The sequence below is a fragment of the Triplophysa rosa genome, linkage group LG19 (genome assembly GCF_024868665.1).
Source record: "Triplophysa rosa linkage group LG19, Trosa_1v2, whole genome shotgun sequence".
Lineage (NCBI taxonomy): Eukaryota > Metazoa > Chordata > Actinopteri > Cypriniformes > Nemacheilidae > Triplophysa > Triplophysa rosa.
In genome coordinates, this window is record NC_079908.1 from 20,311,320 (window position 1) to 20,333,329 (window position 22,010).

Sequence of the window (22,010 nt, forward strand, 5' to 3'; positions counted from 1 at the left end):
AAAGAGTTCACTATGAACAATAACACAATAATGGTATGACAGGTAATACTATACTTTCTATATATTCACACTGGTTTTGAATTTTGTTACTGTATTCTTTTTTTTTATTATGGTATTTACATCATAGTTAATGATTGCACTTTATTTTACAGTCCTCTTTTTTAGATTTACATACTATATTATTGGGTACCAGTATTTTTGGGGGGGTAGGTACAAATACCAAAGTATTACCATGATGCATTACCGAAAATGGTGGTATGTCCAAAAACATGCCAATACCACGGCAGTCTCTGTGAGTGTAAATAGTTTTTAAAGTGTTGGATCAACACAAACAGAAAGGTTACAAAGAGAGCAGTTTTATTGGTGGCTGAATATACAGGATGTTATAGGTGTAACAGGAAAAAAAATCCCAGGAGTAAACATCAACATCACACACGCTGAAGAAAGCCGTCTTTGCTTTCCTACTCCCATATGTGAAGAACATTCTGTAGAAAACACACACACACAATTTCTCTCTCTCTCTGGTGCCCAGAGATCACAGCATATTCAGTCCTCGTGTTCTTTTGCCTTAATAATGTTAGTTATTTTAGTGCATGATTCATTTGGTTTGAAAATATATTTCCGCACAACTGCCCTCTACATGATCAGAGATTATACATAGCAACTGTACACGCACATTTATACAGAATATATCATACGCATCCCAAATTCACTTGAAACAGACACACGCTGAATCTCAAAAAGACGTCAAGACCGGGTCACATTTCACAAGAAATATCCAAACTCTTTTTCTCTCATTTTCTCTTACGTGCCAATACTGTTTTGAGGACCATTAAGATTTTCAAGTGTGAATTAGCAACAACAACAAAAAACTCATTACCATAATCTAGAAAAAAAAACAATGGGTCTCATTCATGTAATATAGGCGCAATGAATGATTTACAAAAAAATGTGCCACTTCACGTCAGCTCATGGTTCATGAATGAGACCCAATTATATTCTCTTATTAAAAACATCATGAATTCAATTCTGTACACACAAATTCTTGCAACCTGCCAAATGCACTTTACAATTTGAATATAAATATTCATGCGTCACAGTAACAGGAATGAGATTTTTGTTTTCTAGTGTCTTTGATAGGAGTCCAAAAATAGGCTTTTTTTAATAGATTTTTTATGTTGAAATGTGACACAGACTAGTTCTTGAGATTCACGCACGCACGCACGCACACACACACACACACACGCACGCACACACGGCTTTAAACACAATGACAGTAAACAATTACACACACAACACGGTAGTAGGTCGAGTCCAAAGGTCAAGTTCATCTTTCATTTTCTATTTAATATATTTCATATAGTCCATCTTTCACGGTCTAAATCGTATTTCAACAGATCAGTGAATATTTTAATCTGTCAGATTGCACAGTCATCCTCCCATGTCCCAAATCATCTGGTGTGAACGTCAACCGCAGGTCGATCCCGTTCCAGGTTGAAATCGGTGACGTTAAACTCAACAGTTCAGTCAGAATGAGCAACTGACCTTTGGAAGGCCAAATGGAAACGTCCAAACAGGACAAGCAAAAATTAACTCACTCCAACAGGCACAGTGTATTAATATCAAATGAACCGAGCCCTCTTAAGCGTGTACATACACACACGCGCAGCTTTAAATCACAGCGCTCGAGTCCGCTTTATTTGTGTGTGTGTGTGTGTGCCAGTGTGTACGTGCGTGTGTGTGTGTATATGTAAGCATACGTTTATTCATACAGAGTCAAAAATCCCCTCTTGATACAATCAGGGAAAATACTGCCGGGCGTTGCAGTTTATTGGTGCAAATTGGAGCCATTTACTGCTTGAGTTTATTTCTGAGATCTGAAACAACCTAGCGTGGGTTCCCAGGGTTCTGCAGGTGGTTCAGGTCTCACCGTAAACAGTCTCTGACGTTCGTCATTTGAGGTTCTAGGTCTTCTCCTCTCGATCGGTTTTGCGCCGGGAGATGTTTCGTGGTTTGATCTTGAGCGAAAGTTCCCATAACGCCTCCTCTGCGAGGTGATCACTGAAGTCGTTGAAGAACGAGACGATGTCTTCATTCCGCTTCAGTTCATAGTGTCTATACAAGGAAAAACAAATGAAACAATGACCTACAAAATCACATATAAAATGCATAATGCATACATAACATGAAATCGATTTATAAAATATTGCTGCACTATAAAACTAATAGTTGCCACTCTAAAATCAAAATGGACGAGCCATGTTTTACTTACTTTACTTACGATTCGATATAATACAACTCACAATACTGGTTTCACAATACAAAAGTATCACAATAATAATAATAATAAAATATATACTGTATATATATATATATATATATATATATATAAAATAAAATATTTATTTCCAAAATATAAAGGTTTTTTTGTCATATATACAACTCGTGATAAAACTGACAACATTCAAGGTTTAATTGAACCTTTTGCATGAATATTAATAAAAACTGAATTGGTCTATAACTACATTATATCAAATATATTCTAATGTAATATTAAAATGGATTAAGAAAGGAATTGAGAAAGATAGGAGAACTTCTAAAAGCAGTAAACACACACACACAAAAAAAATATATATATATATATATAAATAAACAATTATGCAGGTCACGTGTCTGCAGCTCAGACTTCATATTTTTATTTAAAAAATATTAATAAATAAAATCCTTTTATTCCAGCTCAGATACTTAGCTTTATTCCAGATCAGATGATGTCTAAACTATCACAGCGCAGTCTAAATCAGAGTGTTGCTGTGCAGGTCGTGTGTAATCCAAACTCATACTTGGTTTGTGCCAGTGGATTACTCACACTTGCTGGAAGCATCTCATGCTGTCCAGAATGTTGAACTGCTGCCAGCGCTTGGAGAAATTCACTTTACCGTCAATAAAATCCGGGTTTCCAAGGTGGACGAACGTCAGGTCTTGTAAAATCAAACCTCTGCAATAGAAACACGATTAGCTGAAATAAGACTTGGACCGCGGCATGAAAATTATATCATCTTTAATGCAAATAATGTTCGAATAAACCGAGTCTGAACCTCATCGGCATGAGAATATCAAATTAAAAAGGTACAAAAATAAAATCACTTTTTAACAACTACAAACACGTCAACATTTACGTTCTTTCATTGAAGTCTCTCCGAGATTAAATCTTTGAAAGTTTGTTGTTTTAGATGGACAGTATATTGTCTGACTATGTATATATTACACTTACAGGTAGGGAATACATGGAGGTTCGACTTCGGCCAGCGCTGCTCTGTACGCCCGGAAAGACGACGAGCTGTCAATCAAAGTGCAGTACTCTTCCAAGCCCTGTTAGATGGAGAAAGAAACATTGCACAGATTTTCTGATTTGATATGTTCGTACAGATCTCAACGCAGACTCCGATTGGCTGACGCGACTGACCTCAGACGTCTGTTTCTGCCATTCCAGCCGTCTGATTGGTGCAGAGTCCAGCGCAGAGAGAATCGCCAAATATGAGTTGAAGTTGTTCAGTTTTCGCAGGTGCTACGGAAGAGAAGAACAAAACAAATGATACCTCACGGTTTGGTGATGTTCAGCATGTGTTTGTGTGCGATTTACCTTCATGATCTTTATAAATTTGAGAAGCAGCTTCTCCCGGTCTTGAGCTTTCTCCTGCTGCATTATTATAGAGCGCACCCTAATGGACAGGTGTTATTATTTACATTAAACGTATACAGTGAATGCATGCAGCGTGTATGGGTAAACGTGTACCAGTAGCTCATGTTGTTAAAGTGCTCCGTGAACTGGGTGAGGTTCGGACTCTTTTCTTCATTCTGTTCCTTTGCCCAAAGCAGAACCTCAGGAATCTAGAACCAGCAAACACACACCGTCAGACAAACAGAGAACGACAAACAAAGAGTGTTGTTGAGGGCAAACATCGCGTCTTACCTCGATCTTATAGAAGAGTTCTGCGTCTAGCAGGGTCAGCTGATCGGCGACCTCATGACTACGGAAATCATGCAGCGTGCCCGGCCTTCAGAGAGACAGCCAATCAGAACACAGAAAAACACACGAGAGCTCTCACACAGACCCTGAAACCCCCTTTGACCTTTACCTGGCAGAGACGCCCAGCGCGGCGAGAGGTTTAAGCGTTTGCGTGTGTCGCAGGACTCTCTTCTGTTCCACTTTATCTAAAATGTTCTTCCGCAGAACCCGCGCCAGACTCAGTTCTCCATTACACACCAGACGGAACACCAGATCCATCAACTGCCGGAGAATGTCCTCCGTCAACTCCACCAGACTGACACAAACACAATTATTTCATCGGTCATGAAAGCACGCACGCACTTAAAATAAAAACACGTGTTTACTCACCAGAGCTCATCCACAACTCTGACCAACACGAAGAATGTGTTTTTACTGACACGCTTCTTAAAAGTGTCTGGACTGTGACAGAATCGAGTGTATGTGCAGAGGAGTTAAGGAAACACACACACACACACACACACACACACACACGTGTGCACACACACCCGGTCTCATTTAAAGGATATCTGTAGCGTAATTTTTTGATGAGGTCCTCGGGCGTTATGAAGGTTCTGTATGTTGTGAGAAAAGCCTCGCAGTACAAAACTAAATCTACAACGCAAAGAAATATGATTGAAATACACAGCAGATGGAGTAACACACAAACACAACTGAAGGAATACATGAAACAAAAACAGCTTTCAGATGAAGAAATGAGGCAGATTACCTTTGCGGTCCGTTTCTGTAGCGTGAACTAACAGTATGTCACCGGATCCGGCTCGCACATCCGGGCCGTCATCATTCTATCAGAGAGACGCAGAATTATTACTGCAGCCCAACCGACTGAAGTCCTGCTGCCCATCAACAGCACTGCACCAGTGTGTGTGTGTGTGTGTGACTGCCGCCAACTACAACACACACACAGAGCTAACACAGGTGACTACACTCTCCAAGAGTGATTTTGTCACATAACACACACAAACACATACACAATCATGTTCAGTAGTGGCCAAATGTGATGTCCAACTTAAAAAAAATCATGTCTTTGCTTTTTATTCCAATATATTTTTCAAGATGTAGTGGAGATTTTGCCTTTAAAAAATAATTTAAAGAGGCTTTGGCAAAAAATAATACAAATACACAACACATGAACAACGCTTATTGAGTCAAGCCTCAAAAACAAGTGATGATCAACAAAACATTAAAAACTGATGAAGCTCTTTTCAAAAGTTGCTTTATTCCTATGTATTTATTTGTATAGTAAAAATATATATTCCCTGACACACTGTTGTTTGCATTTTTGCCAAATATTTATTCTTTCATGCAATATTAGCAACAAACAATATTTTCATGACAAACATAATACCAATAAAATCCCTATGAATGAACAATATTGTATGAAATAAGTTAACCATGCTTACAACAATGTAAAAAATAAAAAGTTAAAATTAAGTAAAGTAACATAGATTAATAACATTTATAAAAGTTCTTTCATTTTATTATTTGCTAAAAAATTAAGTTTAGCCTAGAAAAGTTTTGGGACGCTTGAGTGAAATGTTTCCCGTTATTTAAAAAAATCCTTTAATCTGAAAGTGTATGTTTAAATGTCCGAAATTAGTTTAGCAGACAAAAATATACTTTTACAAACAAACATGCTTTTTCTTGACAAGACTAACATTTTATTTAATAAAAGTGTTTTTGAAATGGATGACTTTGACTCACTAACGAAGAAAGATGTGAAGATGTGAACTCCTTTAATATCATTTAAAAAGCATCTCAGGGTGAGACCTCAAGAAGCTGCTTATATATACAAATATTGTACAAATAATCCCCTTCGGACATCACTTTTGGCCCCAACTGTAAATATTTTACGCAGCTGTCTGGAGAGCTTCTTTGTCAGGTGTAAAATATATTTTTGTAATAATTATTAATCCATGAATACCTCTGCTTTAAGTGTTACGCGGCTCATAACCTCACTGTGATCAATAAGAGACAGTTCATCGATATCATCTATCTCTTCATGACTGGATTCCTTCTGTCTGCATGAGAAAAAAAACATCACCCAGATTTACACAAACACCAAATATCTCTGATCTGTGGAGAAATGCAGCCAGCAATCTTCATAGCGTTTACCTGTCCTTAGCCAATGCCTCCTTGCTATTGGACGAGGGTATGTGAGGGGCGTGGTTTTCATCATCACAACATACGGTGTCCTGAGAGATTCCAGAAATGTCAGCAGCAAAAACACGCAAGCATAGACGAATAAAACACGATAGCGTGTGATACTTACGGTGCGATGTGTGCTGTCGCCGTTGGCGTGCGTGGATGCGTATAGATTCACATATTCCCCCTCGCCGCCTTCGTCAACACTTTCACTCTACGGTAAGAGAATCAAACACATCACGCATGCGTCATGCTTCTTTAGGGCGGGATAACATGCTATGTCGTGCATTCTGACTTCTTTACACTGTTAAACGAGCTGGCTTCACATGCTGAACATGGTCGACTTGTTAAAAAACTAGTTGGACGTATGACGTAGTATATCTGTGCTTGATACACTCCCCCAGCACTCAATTTTTTATAAGTCTGGATCCCTGTTTCGTAACAGGGATCCTATTCCTTTCATTGGGCAATTCTCCCGGAAAAGCACGCCCACGGCAAGGCGAAAGAAATAGCCCACCAACGCGCCAACCGACGAGCGATAGGAAGTCCAGCTTATCAAGATCGGCTGCGCTGTGGGCCTGCAGCTGCAGTTGGTTATGCTTGCGATAGTGAGAGAAGTTGAGGTGTGTTTGCTTGTTCACGGCATTTCAGTTATGGATGTTATATAAACGGTGGATATAACGCTGGATTTGGAGATCGTTTGAAACTGAAAGATGGCACGGTCCCAGTGCTAAAAGATGCCGGACATGAACCGCACGCGGTGAGTCAAACTAAGTCTTATGTCTGTGTTTTATTGGCAATTTGCGCGTACGTGCATAATGTAAACAACGCGAAGGGATTAATGCGATGATGTATTGTGTGCTCGTGCTGTAGTTCCGTCGCCACTGCTCGCCTCCCGCAGCTCGTCTTTTTCCGGAAATAATTGTACAGCTGTATCTCTCTTTTATAAATGTGATCAAATTAAATACTCTTCGAAGATACGGCGTGTGCAATACTACTGCATAGGTACTCAAAATTAATATGAGATTGGCAGAAACTGCGTGCGTTACCCCATCTTTAAAGCTTACGTCTCATATCACCAGCAAATCAAATACATTTTGGGAAAAAAACACTATCCAACAACATATACTATCTGTACATCTAAATACAAAAATTTCCTAAGGATTTTTTAAATATTTAATCTCATTGTAATTATTTCTTTTGCAGTTTTATAAATATTTATTTAAATGTATTTATAGATTTTTGCTTTCATGGTTATTTTCTGTCATTTTATTATTTACTTCTATATTCATTTGAAATTATGACTTCCTTAATTTAAATTTAGATTTTAGCTTTGGTTTAGTTTATTTTTATTTCCATTTAAGAATTTCACTGCCAGAATTTATTTCACTTTATTAAAAAGGCAACATTTTAGTTTAGAAAACCAAAGTGTGTCAAATGTTTTCATTACTGATCCAGGTAAAAAAAGTATTTTTGATTCTCTCTAGATATGGCTCAGGTCTCTTCAATGTTTGTCTATGGTTTTATCTTCTGTAAGGTTCAAATTATAAGTTGAATCACTTAGAAAAGTCGCAACGTACAAATTATGCAAGAGAATTTATCTTTTACATCAAAAGTCTGAGCGTTCAAATAAACAGATAAAATTAAACAACATGCAGTTCTGTGCCTGAACCACTAGATGTCACTGATACACACACACACATTTACATTAGAATATATATCCCCAATATATCCTTCCTTATTTTATTTAAAGACGCTTTCTTCATTCTTGATGTGTACATACCGTGTAAGTGAAAATAACATTTTCATGAAAATCTTAAAAAAAAAACTCATCAAGTCTTCTTATGTGTGTGTGTTTACTTTAGGGACAGAAGTGCAGTATTTAACAACAATGTTAGAAAATAGTGTGTGCCATCAAATGTGCGTTTACCGCGGAGGTAAGCAGAGAGTCAGAGAGAGACGACTCGGAAGGAAGACAGACGGCCAGAGAGACCGGAGAGCTGGTCAAGGACCCGTTAGAGACACCCCCACCATCCAAACCTCTGCTGGCATTGGTCAAGCCAACCAGGTCGGAACTCTGCAATTGGTCGAAACAGGGGACAGAAAAGATGGAATCAGAAGAGGAATTCAGTAGTCAAGTTTAAAAGTGAAAAGAAAAAGATGAAAATTTAAAGAAGGAAAATTGATGATAGGAGTGCGAAATATTTTTCAGTGTGTGAAAAATAATGTGACCGTGTTATTGTGCATGTGTACACACAGAAACCTCCTATAATGAGAACAACCCAATCACGTAATATAACAAAGCTGTGTGTGAGTGTGTGTGTATAGGGAGCGAGTCTAAACTTCCGGATGATTCTTAGAGGGATTACAGGACCTGCATAGACTTGCCCAAAACACCGCTAACAAAATTCCACATCAGCCCGTGCACACACACACAAACCCCGACAAACATGGCTCAACATGTTTTCCTAGGAGAACGGGAAGAGAATCCCCCATTAGATTCCGCCTGTGACATTAGGGAATGTAAGCATTCCACAGAGACCGATAAAAGGGGGGTGAGGAAAACACACTCACACACTGATCCTCAGAATCCGACACACACAGGTCAGCTACTGACTGAAACAGGAACTCTTTCGGCAGGCAACCACGCGCACACACGCACGCACGCACGCACGCACGCACGCACACACACACACCATATTTCTTCTGCTGTGACCTCAGATGTCAGGGGTCAAGAGCGCGGAACATTCCGCAACAATTCCCAGATGCCGTTACCATGAAAAGCGGACACTGGCTAAAATTCATCACCGCGGCAACCGAGAATAATGGCTCTCTGATCTCAGGCCTGTTATAACAGTTACTTTGACAACTAGATAATATTCAATACATACTAACTAAAGTCAACATGTACTGTACACGTCTACTGTAAATGATTCATCACTGTACATTACTCCCAAAAATATGTTTGTAATCTTCAATCAAAGTGTAATGACTCTGAAAGCAACAAATGTTTGGCTGCTCTCTAACGTCATGTTTTACCCTCTAATCAATTTCAACCCCAATGAACAAATACTGTAATATATTTGAGTATTTATTGTAGTAAATTGTAACAAAGTGTAGTTAATACTAACTATATACTTATACTATATACTTCAGTATACAATTTACTTATGTATACTATAGTATTCTGTCTATAGAAGGGGTTCTCAACCTTTTTGACTCAAAGGCACCCCCATTGTATTCAACAATATTCAAAGGCCCCTCTCCCACTCACAAAACCTAAAAAAAACAAAAAAAAATGATTTTAGAGATTAAGATTAGCTGGCAAACATTTATTAATTATAAAAATGGTCAAATAATAAGAAACATGTTTTTTTAATGTATTTCAATGCTCATTTTGTCTCATTTTAATACACTGGTCATTCTGAGGCCCCTTGAAAGTCAGCTGGGGCCCCCTTGAAGGTCAGCTGGGGCCCCCTTGAAAGTCAGCTGGGGCCCCCTTGTGGGCCCTGGCCCCCCGTTGAGAACCATTGACCTATAGTATTTACTGTAGTATACTATAATATTTACTATAGTAAACAAGTAAATTGTAGCATACTGTACCATATTTTAGCATTTCCTACACTTTTTAATGTATACTTTAGTATTCTGCAGTGAATTGATAAATAAATACTGATGTGAACTTAACGTCCATAGTGTTTCAAAAGCTCTATAGTACCTAGGCTACAAAGTGTACTACAGTATCTTTCACGTGGTAATGGATAAAATCAGGACCCTTTTTTATTCGATTATCCTGTTTCAATCAATGGTTTAAATCACTGAGTTTTTATCGGTGTGACCACAACAAACGGAGCTCCAACATTCTAAATAGCTGCATATTAATCTCATTTTCATTTCTTTTATAATCACACAAACAAGTGCAACGAATTTATGCCACTAAACCAAACAGCTTATACCACTAAAGCAGTGATCTAATGTAAAAAAAAAAACCTCTCCCATCATGTCAGTTTGAGTTAGCCAGTACTGATCTAAGAACAGATTTTCCCCTTGTAAGTAAGAGTCATCACAGCAAAGACCCACAGAATAGTGTTATTAAAATGTTGTTTTAATGCTACATTAAGATTTTTAAGAGTCTTTGTATAAGCTCTGGACTTTAACGTTAAACCCAGATAAAGAGATAAACGAAGATTAGTTCAGCTTTAGAATCCAGGCCATAAATAATCTCTATGTAGCATTTAAACATCAGTTTAATAACTCCCTGTGATCACACAAACCTTAAAAAATCATATGAATAAAAAAACAACAACCACACAAACAAACCAGAATACACCACATGAGAAAATCATGACATTGATTGTGATAGACTGTTTGTTGATGTGTGCTTCACGTGACCTCTTCACTCTGATTGGATGACACTCACCACAGGTGTGGTCAAAGAGGAATGGCCACTGAGGAAGGAGTTAGACACTGATAGGCTGAGACCAAGAGCAGGCTCCGCCTCCTGAAGGCCAGCATGAGGAGGAAGGGGTGAAAAAGATGATGACGAGGAGGAGGATGAAGAGGGAGAGGTGTGGGAAGCCTGGAGCGAAGAAGAGAAACACGGAACAGGAGGAAATGAGAAGAAAAAGATCAGAAGAAAACAGATAACGATCTAAAATAACATAGTAGTTGTATATCAAGAGTTAAAGAAAAATATGAAAGAGGGGGAATAGCAAAAGTTGATTTAAAGACAACATGAAATGTGTTGAACGTCTTCACCGTCACATTTTACAGAATCGGATTGTTATTCCTGGTTCATGTGTGTTGGGGAAAAACATGCAACATGTTTTTAAACATACAAAAAACACTGAATCAGGTAAACAAACATGAACAACATTTTTGTCACAGGTGCAGTTTCCTCTCATATACAGTATGGTATAAAAAGAGAGGTTTATAAAGTCAGAGTCAATTTGTTATTTCATGTTGTCTTTAAACAAGGAACGAACCGAAAAGCTCAGAGAAGAAAGACAAAGAGAAAGGAAGAGAGAAAGAAGGTCACGTTGGCCTCCTCTAAAGCACCTCAGTTTGACCTTTAACCTTAACCGACCCGCTCTATACTCAATGACCTCACGCGCAGGTCACCGATAACACGCGTGTGATGTGACTTGTGCACGTGGACGGTGACTCACCAGCTGTCTCTGTTTGGGTGGCAGGGCGGGCGGTGGCACGGGCTCGAGCACAGAATCCGAGCTGGTGTAAGAATCGCTAAATCCGTAAACCTCCTGAAAGCGTTTATTCCTCCTCTGCTCGTAAATACTCTCGTTCTGAGGCGTCTGATAAAACACAGACGGCTGCGGCTCAGAGTAATCCTCAACAAACTGCATGTACTGCAGGACTAGAGAGCGAGAGAGAGAGAGAGAGAGAGAGAGAGAGATGCAGTTAAACACAATTCTACATTTGAACTTTTCAATGCTTTCTTTTCTTTTCAAGAGTCCAAACTTTCTGATCCACACACAAACCCACACTTGCCCTTACTTTGCTTGCCCTTCTTCTCCGGCAGCGGTGGCGGGCTGTTGGGGTCGGTGGACAGCGAGAGGTCATCCCTGCCGTTGACCTGCGGTATAGGCGATACCGGCGTCACCAGAGGGAAGGGCGGCGTCGGCTGCTCCTCTTCCGATAGGTTGTCGTAGTGCGACGGGAGGCGCTCGTAAAGAGGATAGGTCGATATAATTGGGGTAGACCGTCGCTTCTTCTGCGGGAGGGCGGGGGGATGCTTGCTATTGGTGGATGCTGGCGTGAGGGGCGGAGTCCTGTAATCCACAGAAGGCTGATGGGTCACGGGAGGACTGAAGCAGGTGTGGGCGGGGCTTAGGGACAGAGGTTCCATCTGGCATTCGGGGAGGGGGCTCAGACAGCTGCTCGGACCCGTGGGAAACGGCAAGGGATCGGAAACGGAAAGGTCCTGGTTGAGGAAGTCGTAATCAGGATCGTATCCCTCTATTGAAGGACAATACGAACGACACACGTTAGTTACACAAACACAAATTTGTTGGGTGACAATTGCGCAAACAAAAATACTCGTGAGAGAAAAAAAATGTTTTGTGCTGTGAATGATTGCCTGTCAGGAGCATTACACCATCAAAATTGGAGGAAGAATGGATAAAAAAATGAGGAAGCAAGAGATGACAATAAGCATTTACTTTAAGAAGAAAATAATTCAGGACATTTAAGTACAATAAACCATTTCTGTGTTGGGTTTGACGTCCAAAGATGTCTTGAGTGAAAAGCATTTGAGAAGAATTAAACAAACGTTTGTGTACCGAGTGTTTCACAGCTGGTGTTTCGTGAGCACCGGCCGCTGTCTCGCTCCAGAGAGGAGAGCTGCTCGTCGGATTTGCTCAGTTTTCCCATACTGTTACAGGGAGAGAGACGGGGAGAATCTCCTCCGTACGACTGACTGCCACCCGAGAAACGCCTCTGGAGGAGATCCACGTCAAACTCCTGATGCTTCAACCAAAAAACAAACAAACAACAGATGACATCATCACATCACTCTTCTGAAGTAACATGTAAAATATTGCATTATTTTATAAATCCACACAAGAGTTATTTAAGAAAAGAGAGTTTCATTTATTGGTATTGACATTTATAACCGTGGAATTAAAATTCTGAACTAAAATGAATGAAGTGACTCTGATTTAACAAATATAACTTTTTACTTAAAGTCCCCGTGAACCGGAAGTTGCTGTCGTTTTTACTTCCGTATTCCGACACGTTTCCGAGTGAAAAGGAATTTCAAAGGAGAAAAATAGTGGGCGTGGCTTGCGTTTTTCACAAAGAAATTGATTGAATTGGTGTGTAAAAACAGCCGTTGCATTTTGAAATGAAACTGGCAGCAGACTGACAGCTGAAGGGGAGGGGTTAAGGGATGCTCCGCCCAAGCCGTCTAATTTACGTCATTTGAGATTGATGGTCATTTTAGGGCGGAAGTGCATTTTCAGATTTTAACTGAAGATTATGAGGGTACATGAATTTTAAAAATAAAATAACCCACATTGATAAGCTATTTACTATCAACGCTGCATTATTTCAGGAAAAAACAAGAATTGTCATTTTTAATTTCACTGGGACTTTAAAAAACTAGAACGATTTAAGGATACGTCACATAAAACCCGAGGACAAAATTAGTCGTGCTCATCTCTATTTTACTTCTAAGAAACTTTATATACAAGAAGCCCCTCCCCAAACTCACGCCACTGGCTGAGGCAAAGATTGAGATGTCCGGCCGCTCAAAACACATTTTAAAGAGTCAACTTTCCAATGACACACTTATTGTTATCTCTGCATATTAAACAGGAATAGATGAAAGTTGTCATGATGTGATCAGGTGCCGTACCTGTCGAGCTCCTGGAGACGGGCTGAGAGCACATGAGACTCGACTCATCGGCGCTACCACGGCAACACGAGTGGGGGAGGAAACAGACTGTCGCTTCTTCGGTGGCAGAGCGGGCGGGCTATGGGCAGAGCGTGCATAAATATGCAAATGAGTTGACAAGTATGAAATAAACAACGCAACAAGGTCAAATGAAACGGGCACAAACACAGTTAGTGGACACACACACGAAAGCAGAAGAGCTGTTGAAGGTGTGGGTGATGAGTTCAGATCTGAGGTTTTTCTGACAGTTCTTTACACTTCAGTGAAGCTTTACCAGGTTACCATGGAAACATAAAGGAATGATGGAATCTCCAGTGGGCGGGATTAAAGCGTGAAGCATCGCTAGACATAAATCCTGAAGGAATAAACACTCATGTTGGAATTTCTATCAGAACCTGAAACCAATTTAAAAAGATATTCCTTTGAGAATAATGCAGAAAACATTGAAGAAACAAGAAACTAAAACAGGAAAATATTTTTTATCCTCTGCCGTAGCACAAGCAGATACAGTACTTACTTTATACCAGCAATGTGAAGTTGTTTTATTATAATATAGAATTTATTCTTTATATACCTCTAACAAACAACGTGTTCTATAAAACCAAAGTTCAAAAAGATCTAGTTTTTATTTTAGTCCTGTTAAAAAGTGCCATTAGCATGTGTTAGCTAGTTGTAGTGAACAAAATGAATACTTCAGCTCAATCAGACTCAACACACTTCCACGGGGACCTCAATCTGACTTAAAACAAGCTTAAAACCACAAAAATCTATATCAATATCTTGTATAAAGCACCCTTTAAGATTTCAAACTTTGACAGAAATCCCATCTGGAATCCAGTTCACATTCCCTCTGGATTTATTAACTAGGGGTCATTCAGTATCTGTCATGCAAATCCACCAGACTCAGGCTTTCCTCTGATTGGCCGTCGCTTTGCCACACAATCACATGCAGGTAACTGTGTCCAGCCAATGAGGAAGCCCGATGGGTGCAACCGTGTCATGTCATAATACACACACAAGTCCACCACCGGCTAACGTACATTTCCATCGCCGTGGCCCTCCGCTGCCTGGCAACAGGATCAGAGGACAACTGCATCCTGGTCCTGACCCCAGGACGACCAAACAATACCCGAGCCCAGAGAAAGAAGATCAGGACAGACAAACGATTACAGAAACAACACAGAAATCAGAAAACACAGATGATGTGACTGAAGGCCAGACGCAAGAGATGAAGAGAGAGAAACTGTGACAGACACATAGATCAGAGCGGCGGACATCACCGAGGACATGGCGGATGAAATCAAGTTTGTTCATTAAACTGTTGTGTAACTTACAACAAAACACACAATAAATAGCAACAGACCGTCTCCCAGACTTTCCCTTTGAGAAAGTGTTTATGTGGCAGTTTCACTACTGTATTATCCTCAGACAGAAATATAAATGGAAAAACAAAGTTCTGCTTTAGACCACTAGTGCCGTCTCATGAGCGTGTGTCGGATGTGTTCTCATTTATATATTTATAGACGGAGATATTTTAGCTCTAAGAAGCAGCGCAACGCATTTAAGAATGAACGAAACTCATCACCACCATGAAATAAACTGAATCACACTGTTCACTGCCTAGTGCACACTCTAAAAGATGCTCAGTGTCTACAATACTATACATACTTACAAGTGTACACTCCAATAGATGGTCATAGAATACACTACTGCCCACACTAACTAACGCATGCTCTTATAGACAAACTAACTAGTGTATACTCTAATACATGCTCAGAGTATACAATACTATACACACTTACAAGAGTACATTCTAAGATTTGCACAGAATATACACTGTTCATTGTAGTAGACTCACTAACTAGCGCACAGTGTAACAGACTGACTAACTAGTGCAGTAATGCTAGTAATGAATTGTGACAGAACTGAAAAGATAAAGACAGCATACTACTCATACTATTTTTGCTTTTTCACAAATGTGCAGTATATAACAAAGCACACTACGAGCAAAAGTCCAACTAAACCTTTTTATTTGAAGTGTAAGTGTAGTGTAAGCCTTTAGAAAGTGTTTTGATTTCTTTCACAGCCACGCCCTCTCACCTGTGCTCGGCTAGTTTCACCCCGGGTAGAGGTGGTTTGGGCGGAGCCACCTCCTCCTCTGACATGTCAGTCAAGCTGTCGGTGGGTGTGACTATAGGCGTGGTCTTACTCAGGATCGCCTTCTCTCGTTCTGTTAAAGGATTTTCACACACACTGAAATCCAGAAAGCGAGAGAGAAGAGAGAAAGATGTCACCGACTTCATCTTTTTATTACAGATAAATAAATATCAGGTTTTATGACGGTACCTCTCTGTTTTGGTCACAAGGGGCACAGGTTTGCTCGGGGATGTCGGGGACGGTTGCTCTTGTTTCTCTATAGTGAGTTTCACCAGCTCCTGTTACACACACACACACACACACACACACAATGGTTATAAATATTCCTGTGTTGTTTTAACCTCGTCACAAATGCAATTGTCAGCCCCTGACCTTCACGCCATCCAGCACAGCTTTGATCACCGTGGTAACCGTCGTCACAGTGTCCTTGTCGTCAAGGTCGATACCCTCCAGCATCACCTGATCCGACCAGCGAATGAGATTAGCCAAACTCTGATACACACGGTTATGACAGGACGACAACGCTGAGCTGCGAGAGAGAGAGAGGGAGAGCGAGGGGGTTTGATGTCATGCTCCGGATTATTCAGGTGTGTATATGCACATGTGTGTGTGTGTTGATATGAATGCGTCACAGTGACACTGACCTGTGATGAACCCGAGTCTCTCCCTGCACCAGCGGCAGTACGGCCTCCAGGACTTTACTGGCTGAGCCTGGAAGCATCATCAGAACTTTGGCATCGACGTTCATCTTGTCCACAATCGTCTTGAAATATCTCAGCGCGCTCACCACGTCCTTCTCCTGCTCCTCCAATCGGCTCACCTTCTGCTCCAAAACAAAACATGAATATTCATTAGAGAAGACGTAGAGCTCATGTTTAGTGTGACAGAGCGACAACAGTCCCTCTAGAGCCGAGTGTGTGTAGCAAAGAGTTTGTGGAGTGTGTGTGCAGTTACTTAATGTGTTTGTGACGAGTGTGTAGTGTGCTTATTTAAAGAGCGTAGAGTGAGTAGAGTGTGGTTGTTTAAAGAGTGTGTGTAGTTTGTGCAAAGAGTGTGCGTAGAGTTGTGTAGTTATTTAAAGTGTGTGTAGAGTTGTGTAGTGTGTGTGAAGAAAAATACTGTGTACTGTCAAGAGTGTAGAGAGTTTATAGAGTTGTGTAGTGTGTAGTGGAGTGTGTATGTGTGTGTGTAGAGTTGTGTAGTGTATTTAAAGAGTGAGAGAGTGTGTGTACAGTGTAAAGAATAACTGTGTGTAGAGCTTTGTAGAATTGTTTAGTTTGTCAAGAGTGTGTAGTTGTATGTGTAAAAAGTGAGTGTGTAGATTTGTGTGGATGTGCAGTAGATTGTGTGTAGTGAGTGTGTGTGTGTGTGTGTGTGTAGTGTATTTAAAGAGTGAGAGAGAGTGCATGTAGAGTGTAAAGAATGAGTGTGTGTATAGTTTTGCTGAATTGTGTAGTTTGTCAAGAGTGAGTAGCAGCATGTGTAAAAAGTGAGTGTGTAGATGTGTTGTAGAGTTGTGTAGAGTTGCTCTACCTTGTTGACGGGTTTCTCTGGTGTCTTCACGGTGGGCTCGGGCTGATGTTGTTTTCCTTTCTTAGATGGAGTTCGTTTTATCTTCGGTGAATGAAACTTCATCAGTTTCATGGTGAACGAGGAGAGGTGAGACTTCTGAGATTCTGAGAAGAAAAAAACAGGGAGACATTAGCGAGCAAACACAAAACTACACATAAAAACTACATACACAAAAACTTCACACTCGGCTAATGTCTAGGTTAATAAAGATGTGCTCGGAAAGTGATTTATATCTGTCACAGACCACAAACACCAGCGAAATCAAATCATCAAGTCAGACTAAAGCTCCACACGAGCGTTCTGTTTGTCAGACATTTGCATTTACATGGAGTCATTACAGCGACTTACAGATGAGATAAACAATGGAAGCAATTGGAACAACATAAGTGCAATAAAAAAACTAGTCTAAAAACTCATATAGCCTACCACAGTATACAAAGCTAAGTCATCAGACAGATGACGGATCCATTTAGAGAGAAGATCCATCACTGAATGAATACGTCATTTTAACAATTCATCTGTACAAATAAATAAACACACACAACCTCTGCCGCTGATAAACATTAACAAACAAACATACTCCCAAAGCCCCATTACATACTGACACAAGACTTTATCATAATTGGAATTTTATGGGCCATAATCACAGAGAGAGAGAGAGTGAGTGAGTGAGTGAGTGAGTGAGTGAGTGAGTGAGTGAGTGAGTGAGTGAGTGAGTGAGTGAGTGAGTGAGTGAGTGAGTGAGTGAGTGAGTGAGTGAGTGAGTGAGTGAGTGAGTGAGTGAGTGAGTGAGTGAGTGAGTGAGTGAGTGAGTGAGTGAGTGAGTGAGTGAGTGAGAGAGTGAGTGAGTGAGTGAGTGAGTGAGTGAGTGAGTGAGTGAGTGAGTGAGTGAGTGAGTGAGTGAGTGAGTGAGTGAGTGAGTGAGTGAGTGAGTGAGTGAGTGAGTGAGTGAGTGAGTGAGTGAGTGAGTGAGTGAGTGAGTGAGTGAGTGAGTGAGTGAGTGAGTGAGTGAGTGAGTGAGTGAGTGAGTGAGTGAGTGAGTGAGTGAGTGAGTGAGTGAGTGAGTGAGTGAGTGAGTGAGTGAGTGAGTGAGTGAGTGAGTGAGTGAGTGAGTGAGTGAGTGAGTGAGTGAGTGAGTGAGTGAGTGAGTGAGTGAGTGAGTGAGTGAGTGAGTGAGTGAGTGAGTGAGTGAGTGAGTGAGTGAGTGAGTGAGTGAGTGAGTGAGTGAGTGAGTGAGTGAGTGAGTGAGTGAGTGAGTGAGTGAGTGAGTGAGTGAGTGAGTGAGTGAGTGAGTGAGTGAGTGAGTGAGTGAGTGAGTGAGTGAGTGAGTGAGTGAGTGAGTGAGTGAGTGAGTGAGTGAGTGAGTGAGTGAGTGAGTGAGTGAGTGAGTGAGTGAGTGAGTGAGTGAGTGAGTGAGTGAGTGAGTGAGTGAGTGAGTGAGTGAGTGAGTGAGTGAGTGAGTGAGTGAGTGAGTGAGTGAGTGAGTGAGTGAGTGAGTGAGTGAGTGAGTGAGTGAGTGAGTGAGTGAGTGAGTGAGTGAGTGAGTGAGTGAGTGAGTGAGTGAGTGAGTGAGTGAGTGAGTGAGTGAGTGAGTGAGTGAGTGAGTGAGTGAGTGAGTGAGTGAGTGAGTGAGTGAGTGAGTGAGTGAGTGAGTGAGTGAGTGAGTGAGTGAGTGAGTGAGTGAGTGAGTGAGTGAGTGAGTGAGTGAGTGAGTGAGTGAGTGAGTGAGTGAGAAAGAGAATGAGAGAGAGAGAGAGAGAGAGAGTGAGTGAGAAAATACTGAGAAATTAGTATTATTATGCTTGTATTCAATAACATTCGCAATAAAATAGACTACTATTGCAATTTAACTGCAAAAATATTCCATTCAGACGCGCTAGACCGAGTATGTGTGTGTGTGTGTGTGTGTGTGTGTTTGTGTTGACAGTCATTGTTGCAGTGAGGGGCTCAGCCTTTCCGCTGCGAGTGTGCTCAGAACAATGCCTCCTGGGTAAAACGGAAAGGTCGTACTGTAACTAACATAGGTGGAGCCATTATGCTTCAAAACCCACAACACACACTCGTAATACCTCACCACACACACAACGGGTGAATTAAGGCCTGGAGGCTGATAAAGGGGGTGGTGGAGCGTGGGTAATGTAGTCTTTTAAACCACCATTAAAATCCAGATCACAGATCCATAACCCACTCACCAATCACCCACAACACAACACTAATGTGTGTACGTGTGCGTCATACAAAGTTAAAGACAAAACATTTATGATTCAGCACGGCTGTCATTTTTGGATCTGATGATACTACAGACAGTGACGCCTAAATAAAGGATGTACCAGCATCCTCTACACAACCATCAAAATCACACGCACACACACTTTATTAGAGGTGCACCGATTGACCGGCCAGAGATCGGGATCGGCCCGGCCGGTCAGTCTCACCGATTCCAAGCCGATCTTCTGTTTACCGTGATGCGGGCAAGAACGTCACAGCCGTCAGTACACTCGAGGCCGCAAGTAAACATGTAAACGTTCGCGCGCACAGCCTGTCTTTCACGGCTCGTTTATACTCGCATGTGGGTCCACCGGACCGCGAGTCTCTGCTGACTGGCGCGCATCTCTCATGTCCGCTGACTGCACGCGCGTGCACATGCATCATGTACTGTACAGACTGTAGTTCATCTCTCGCTGCTCCGTCTCCATGGGGTATGTATACCAACAAAGATGCTATTAGCATCATGCTAAACTCTGACACATGCTAAACTCATGTAGAAGTCGTTCACACTGTGTAAAACAAACGTAAATTCCATTCAACCTGATTCCTTGTCTTGCGTTAAAACTGTGGTCAGTTCACCTAGGTAAAATGACATTCAACACGACTTCCACTTGTTTTTAAAAATCCAAAATATAAAAAAATGAATAAATCAACCAATATATGTGATATATATCTGATTGAGTTCTTTACTAACACAAAAAACTGCAAATACATATACATCTTTAGAGTAGAATTCACTCATAAGATTTTTAACTTTTTTATTGAAGTTGCAGCAAAAATCAACCCAATTCTTTTAATACTACAGATCCAAGATAAAGACAATTTATTTTACATTTCAGATAAAATGAAATAAAGCAATGTTAGTTTCAAAAACGGAAATAGACGAGAATAAAGTTGAAGTATTTTATTGTTATCTTAGACTTTTGTGAGATGAGTACAAAAATGAAAAAGGTAAATTAAGTGACATGTTTAGTTATATTTTATTATTTGTACTTCTTTTCAGTCACAGAGTTATTCACTTTAAGAGTTGTTTGGGAAAGAGAAGATTCTGTAATTTAATGCAGCTTGGAGAACTGCATTTAGGGAAATTTGGGGAAATTGTAATGTTCAATTATTTATTCAATGAAAATAAAAAAATGTGTATTGAAGAAAAGTTAATATGGTTTTATATACAGTATACTGTCAATTATAGTTTGTGGATAGAAAATCGGAATCTGCAAAAATCGGAATCGGCAGGTTTCACTTGTAATAAAATCGGAAATTGGAATCGGCAAAAAGAATTGCAATCGGTGCATCTCTACACTTTATAATGCTATAATACATTTTTATGCACATCTCTCTCTCTCGGCCGGCCTAATGGAACTCTGATAATATAGATTGATGGAAAGCAGATATAAGATGGTCAAACTATGTTTAGAGGTCCTGATGAACACACTCACACAATAGTTCAGCAAAGGATGACCCACCCAACTTGCCATCATTTCTTGTCAGTGACCCTATCGCTGCAGACTGCATTGCTTGACAACCGGTTCAAGATCTGTTTCGACATTATGAACATGCACGCACGCACACAAACGTGCACATGCATGCACACACACACACACACACACACACTAATCTCTTGTGCCACCTGTAGGTCACAGGCACGACTTCCTGCTATGTCCTCAGCCTACCCATCAACTTCCTGTTTGGCTCCAGTGTGCGCCAGCACTTCCTGTGTTGCCACACATGGAGTAATGGCTTCTAATACACACACAACCATGCAGACGATACAACCTAGGGCTGCACGATAATTTATCGCGATACCACTAAATCCTATTGAAATCAAGCTGGCTGCGATATGCAATGTGTCGATATTTGTTTTAATGCGTAGCTTGTCCGTGAAGCACCGCTCTGGGATCAATAGGAAATGCTGCTCGATCTAAAAGCAGTGCGAGTTTGAGTCATAATGTGCATTTGAAAAAGCAACACATACATATACTTTATTATCATAAAAATACCTGATGAGGCTTGAGTAACAGTGATTAAAAGATGTCCATAGGCACTTCCTAGATTCTAGAACGTGTTATGGTCTTCTTCTGCGGTGCGTATTTGGCGTTTCCGCACGAGAGCGCCCTCTGGCTTTCGGATGCAGCAGCAGCTGTGCATAAATCACGTGATATTTATCGTCGGTTTATCGCGACACAGCCCTAACGACAAACTTTATACAGGTGCTGGTCATATAATTAGAACATCATCAAAAAGTTGATTTATTTCACTAATTCCATTCAAAAAGTGAGTGAGAGAGAGAGAGAGAGAGAGAGAGAGAGAGAGAGAGAGAGAGAGAGAGAGAGAGAGAGAGAGAGAGAGAGAGAGAGAGAGAGAGAGAGAGAGAGAGAGAGAGAGAGA

At 40.6% G+C, this 22,010-nt stretch overlaps 1 protein-coding gene across 7 annotated transcripts in view; it reads right to left on the bottom strand.

Annotated features, from left to right (window-relative positions):
* Positions 1–179: 179 nt before the first annotated feature.
* The window catches only part of rapgef1b (Rap guanine nucleotide exchange factor (GEF) 1b), a 36,734-nt gene continuing 14,903 nt past the window's right edge, over positions 180–22,010 (bottom strand). For 2 of the 7 annotated variants that reach the window (XM_057360207.1, XM_057360206.1), the window contains exons 2-27: positions 17,316–17,458; positions 16,427–16,605; positions 16,155–16,311; positions 15,972–16,060; positions 15,726–15,878; positions 14,666–14,728; positions 13,587–13,704; positions 12,511–12,697; positions 11,726–12,187; positions 11,380–11,585; positions 10,632–10,790; positions 8,142–8,288; positions 6,339–6,425; positions 6,182–6,261; positions 5,991–6,087; positions 4,776–4,851; positions 4,573–4,660; positions 4,397–4,486; positions 4,137–4,322; positions 3,971–4,055; positions 3,794–3,888; positions 3,641–3,719; positions 3,464–3,565; positions 3,272–3,369; positions 2,867–2,995; positions 180–2,115 (exon numbers count right to left, since the gene is read on the bottom strand). In XM_057360207.1, coding sequence (XP_057216190.1) covers positions 1,965–2,115; positions 2,867–2,995; positions 3,272–3,369; positions 3,464–3,565; positions 3,641–3,719; positions 3,794–3,888; positions 3,971–4,055; positions 4,137–4,322; positions 4,397–4,486; positions 4,573–4,660; positions 4,776–4,851; positions 5,991–6,087; positions 6,182–6,261; positions 6,339–6,425; positions 8,142–8,288; positions 10,632–10,790; positions 11,380–11,585; positions 11,726–12,187; positions 12,511–12,697; positions 13,587–13,704; positions 14,666–14,728; positions 15,726–15,878; positions 15,972–16,060; positions 16,155–16,311; positions 16,427–16,605; positions 17,316–17,458 — 3,506 coding nt within the window. In that variant the 3' untranslated portion in view covers positions 180–1,964. The remainder of the gene's footprint in view (positions 2,116–2,866; positions 2,996–3,271; positions 3,370–3,463; positions 3,566–3,640; positions 3,720–3,793; positions 3,889–3,970; positions 4,056–4,136; positions 4,323–4,396; positions 4,487–4,572; positions 4,661–4,775; positions 4,852–5,990; positions 6,088–6,181; positions 6,262–6,338; positions 6,426–8,141; positions 8,289–10,631; positions 10,791–11,379; positions 11,586–11,725; positions 12,188–12,510; positions 12,698–13,586; positions 13,705–14,665; positions 14,729–15,725; positions 15,879–15,971; positions 16,061–16,154; positions 16,312–16,426; positions 16,606–17,315; positions 17,459–22,010) is intronic. The other 5 variants (XM_057360208.1, XM_057360210.1, XM_057360209.1 and 2 more) reach the window with 5 other exon arrangements.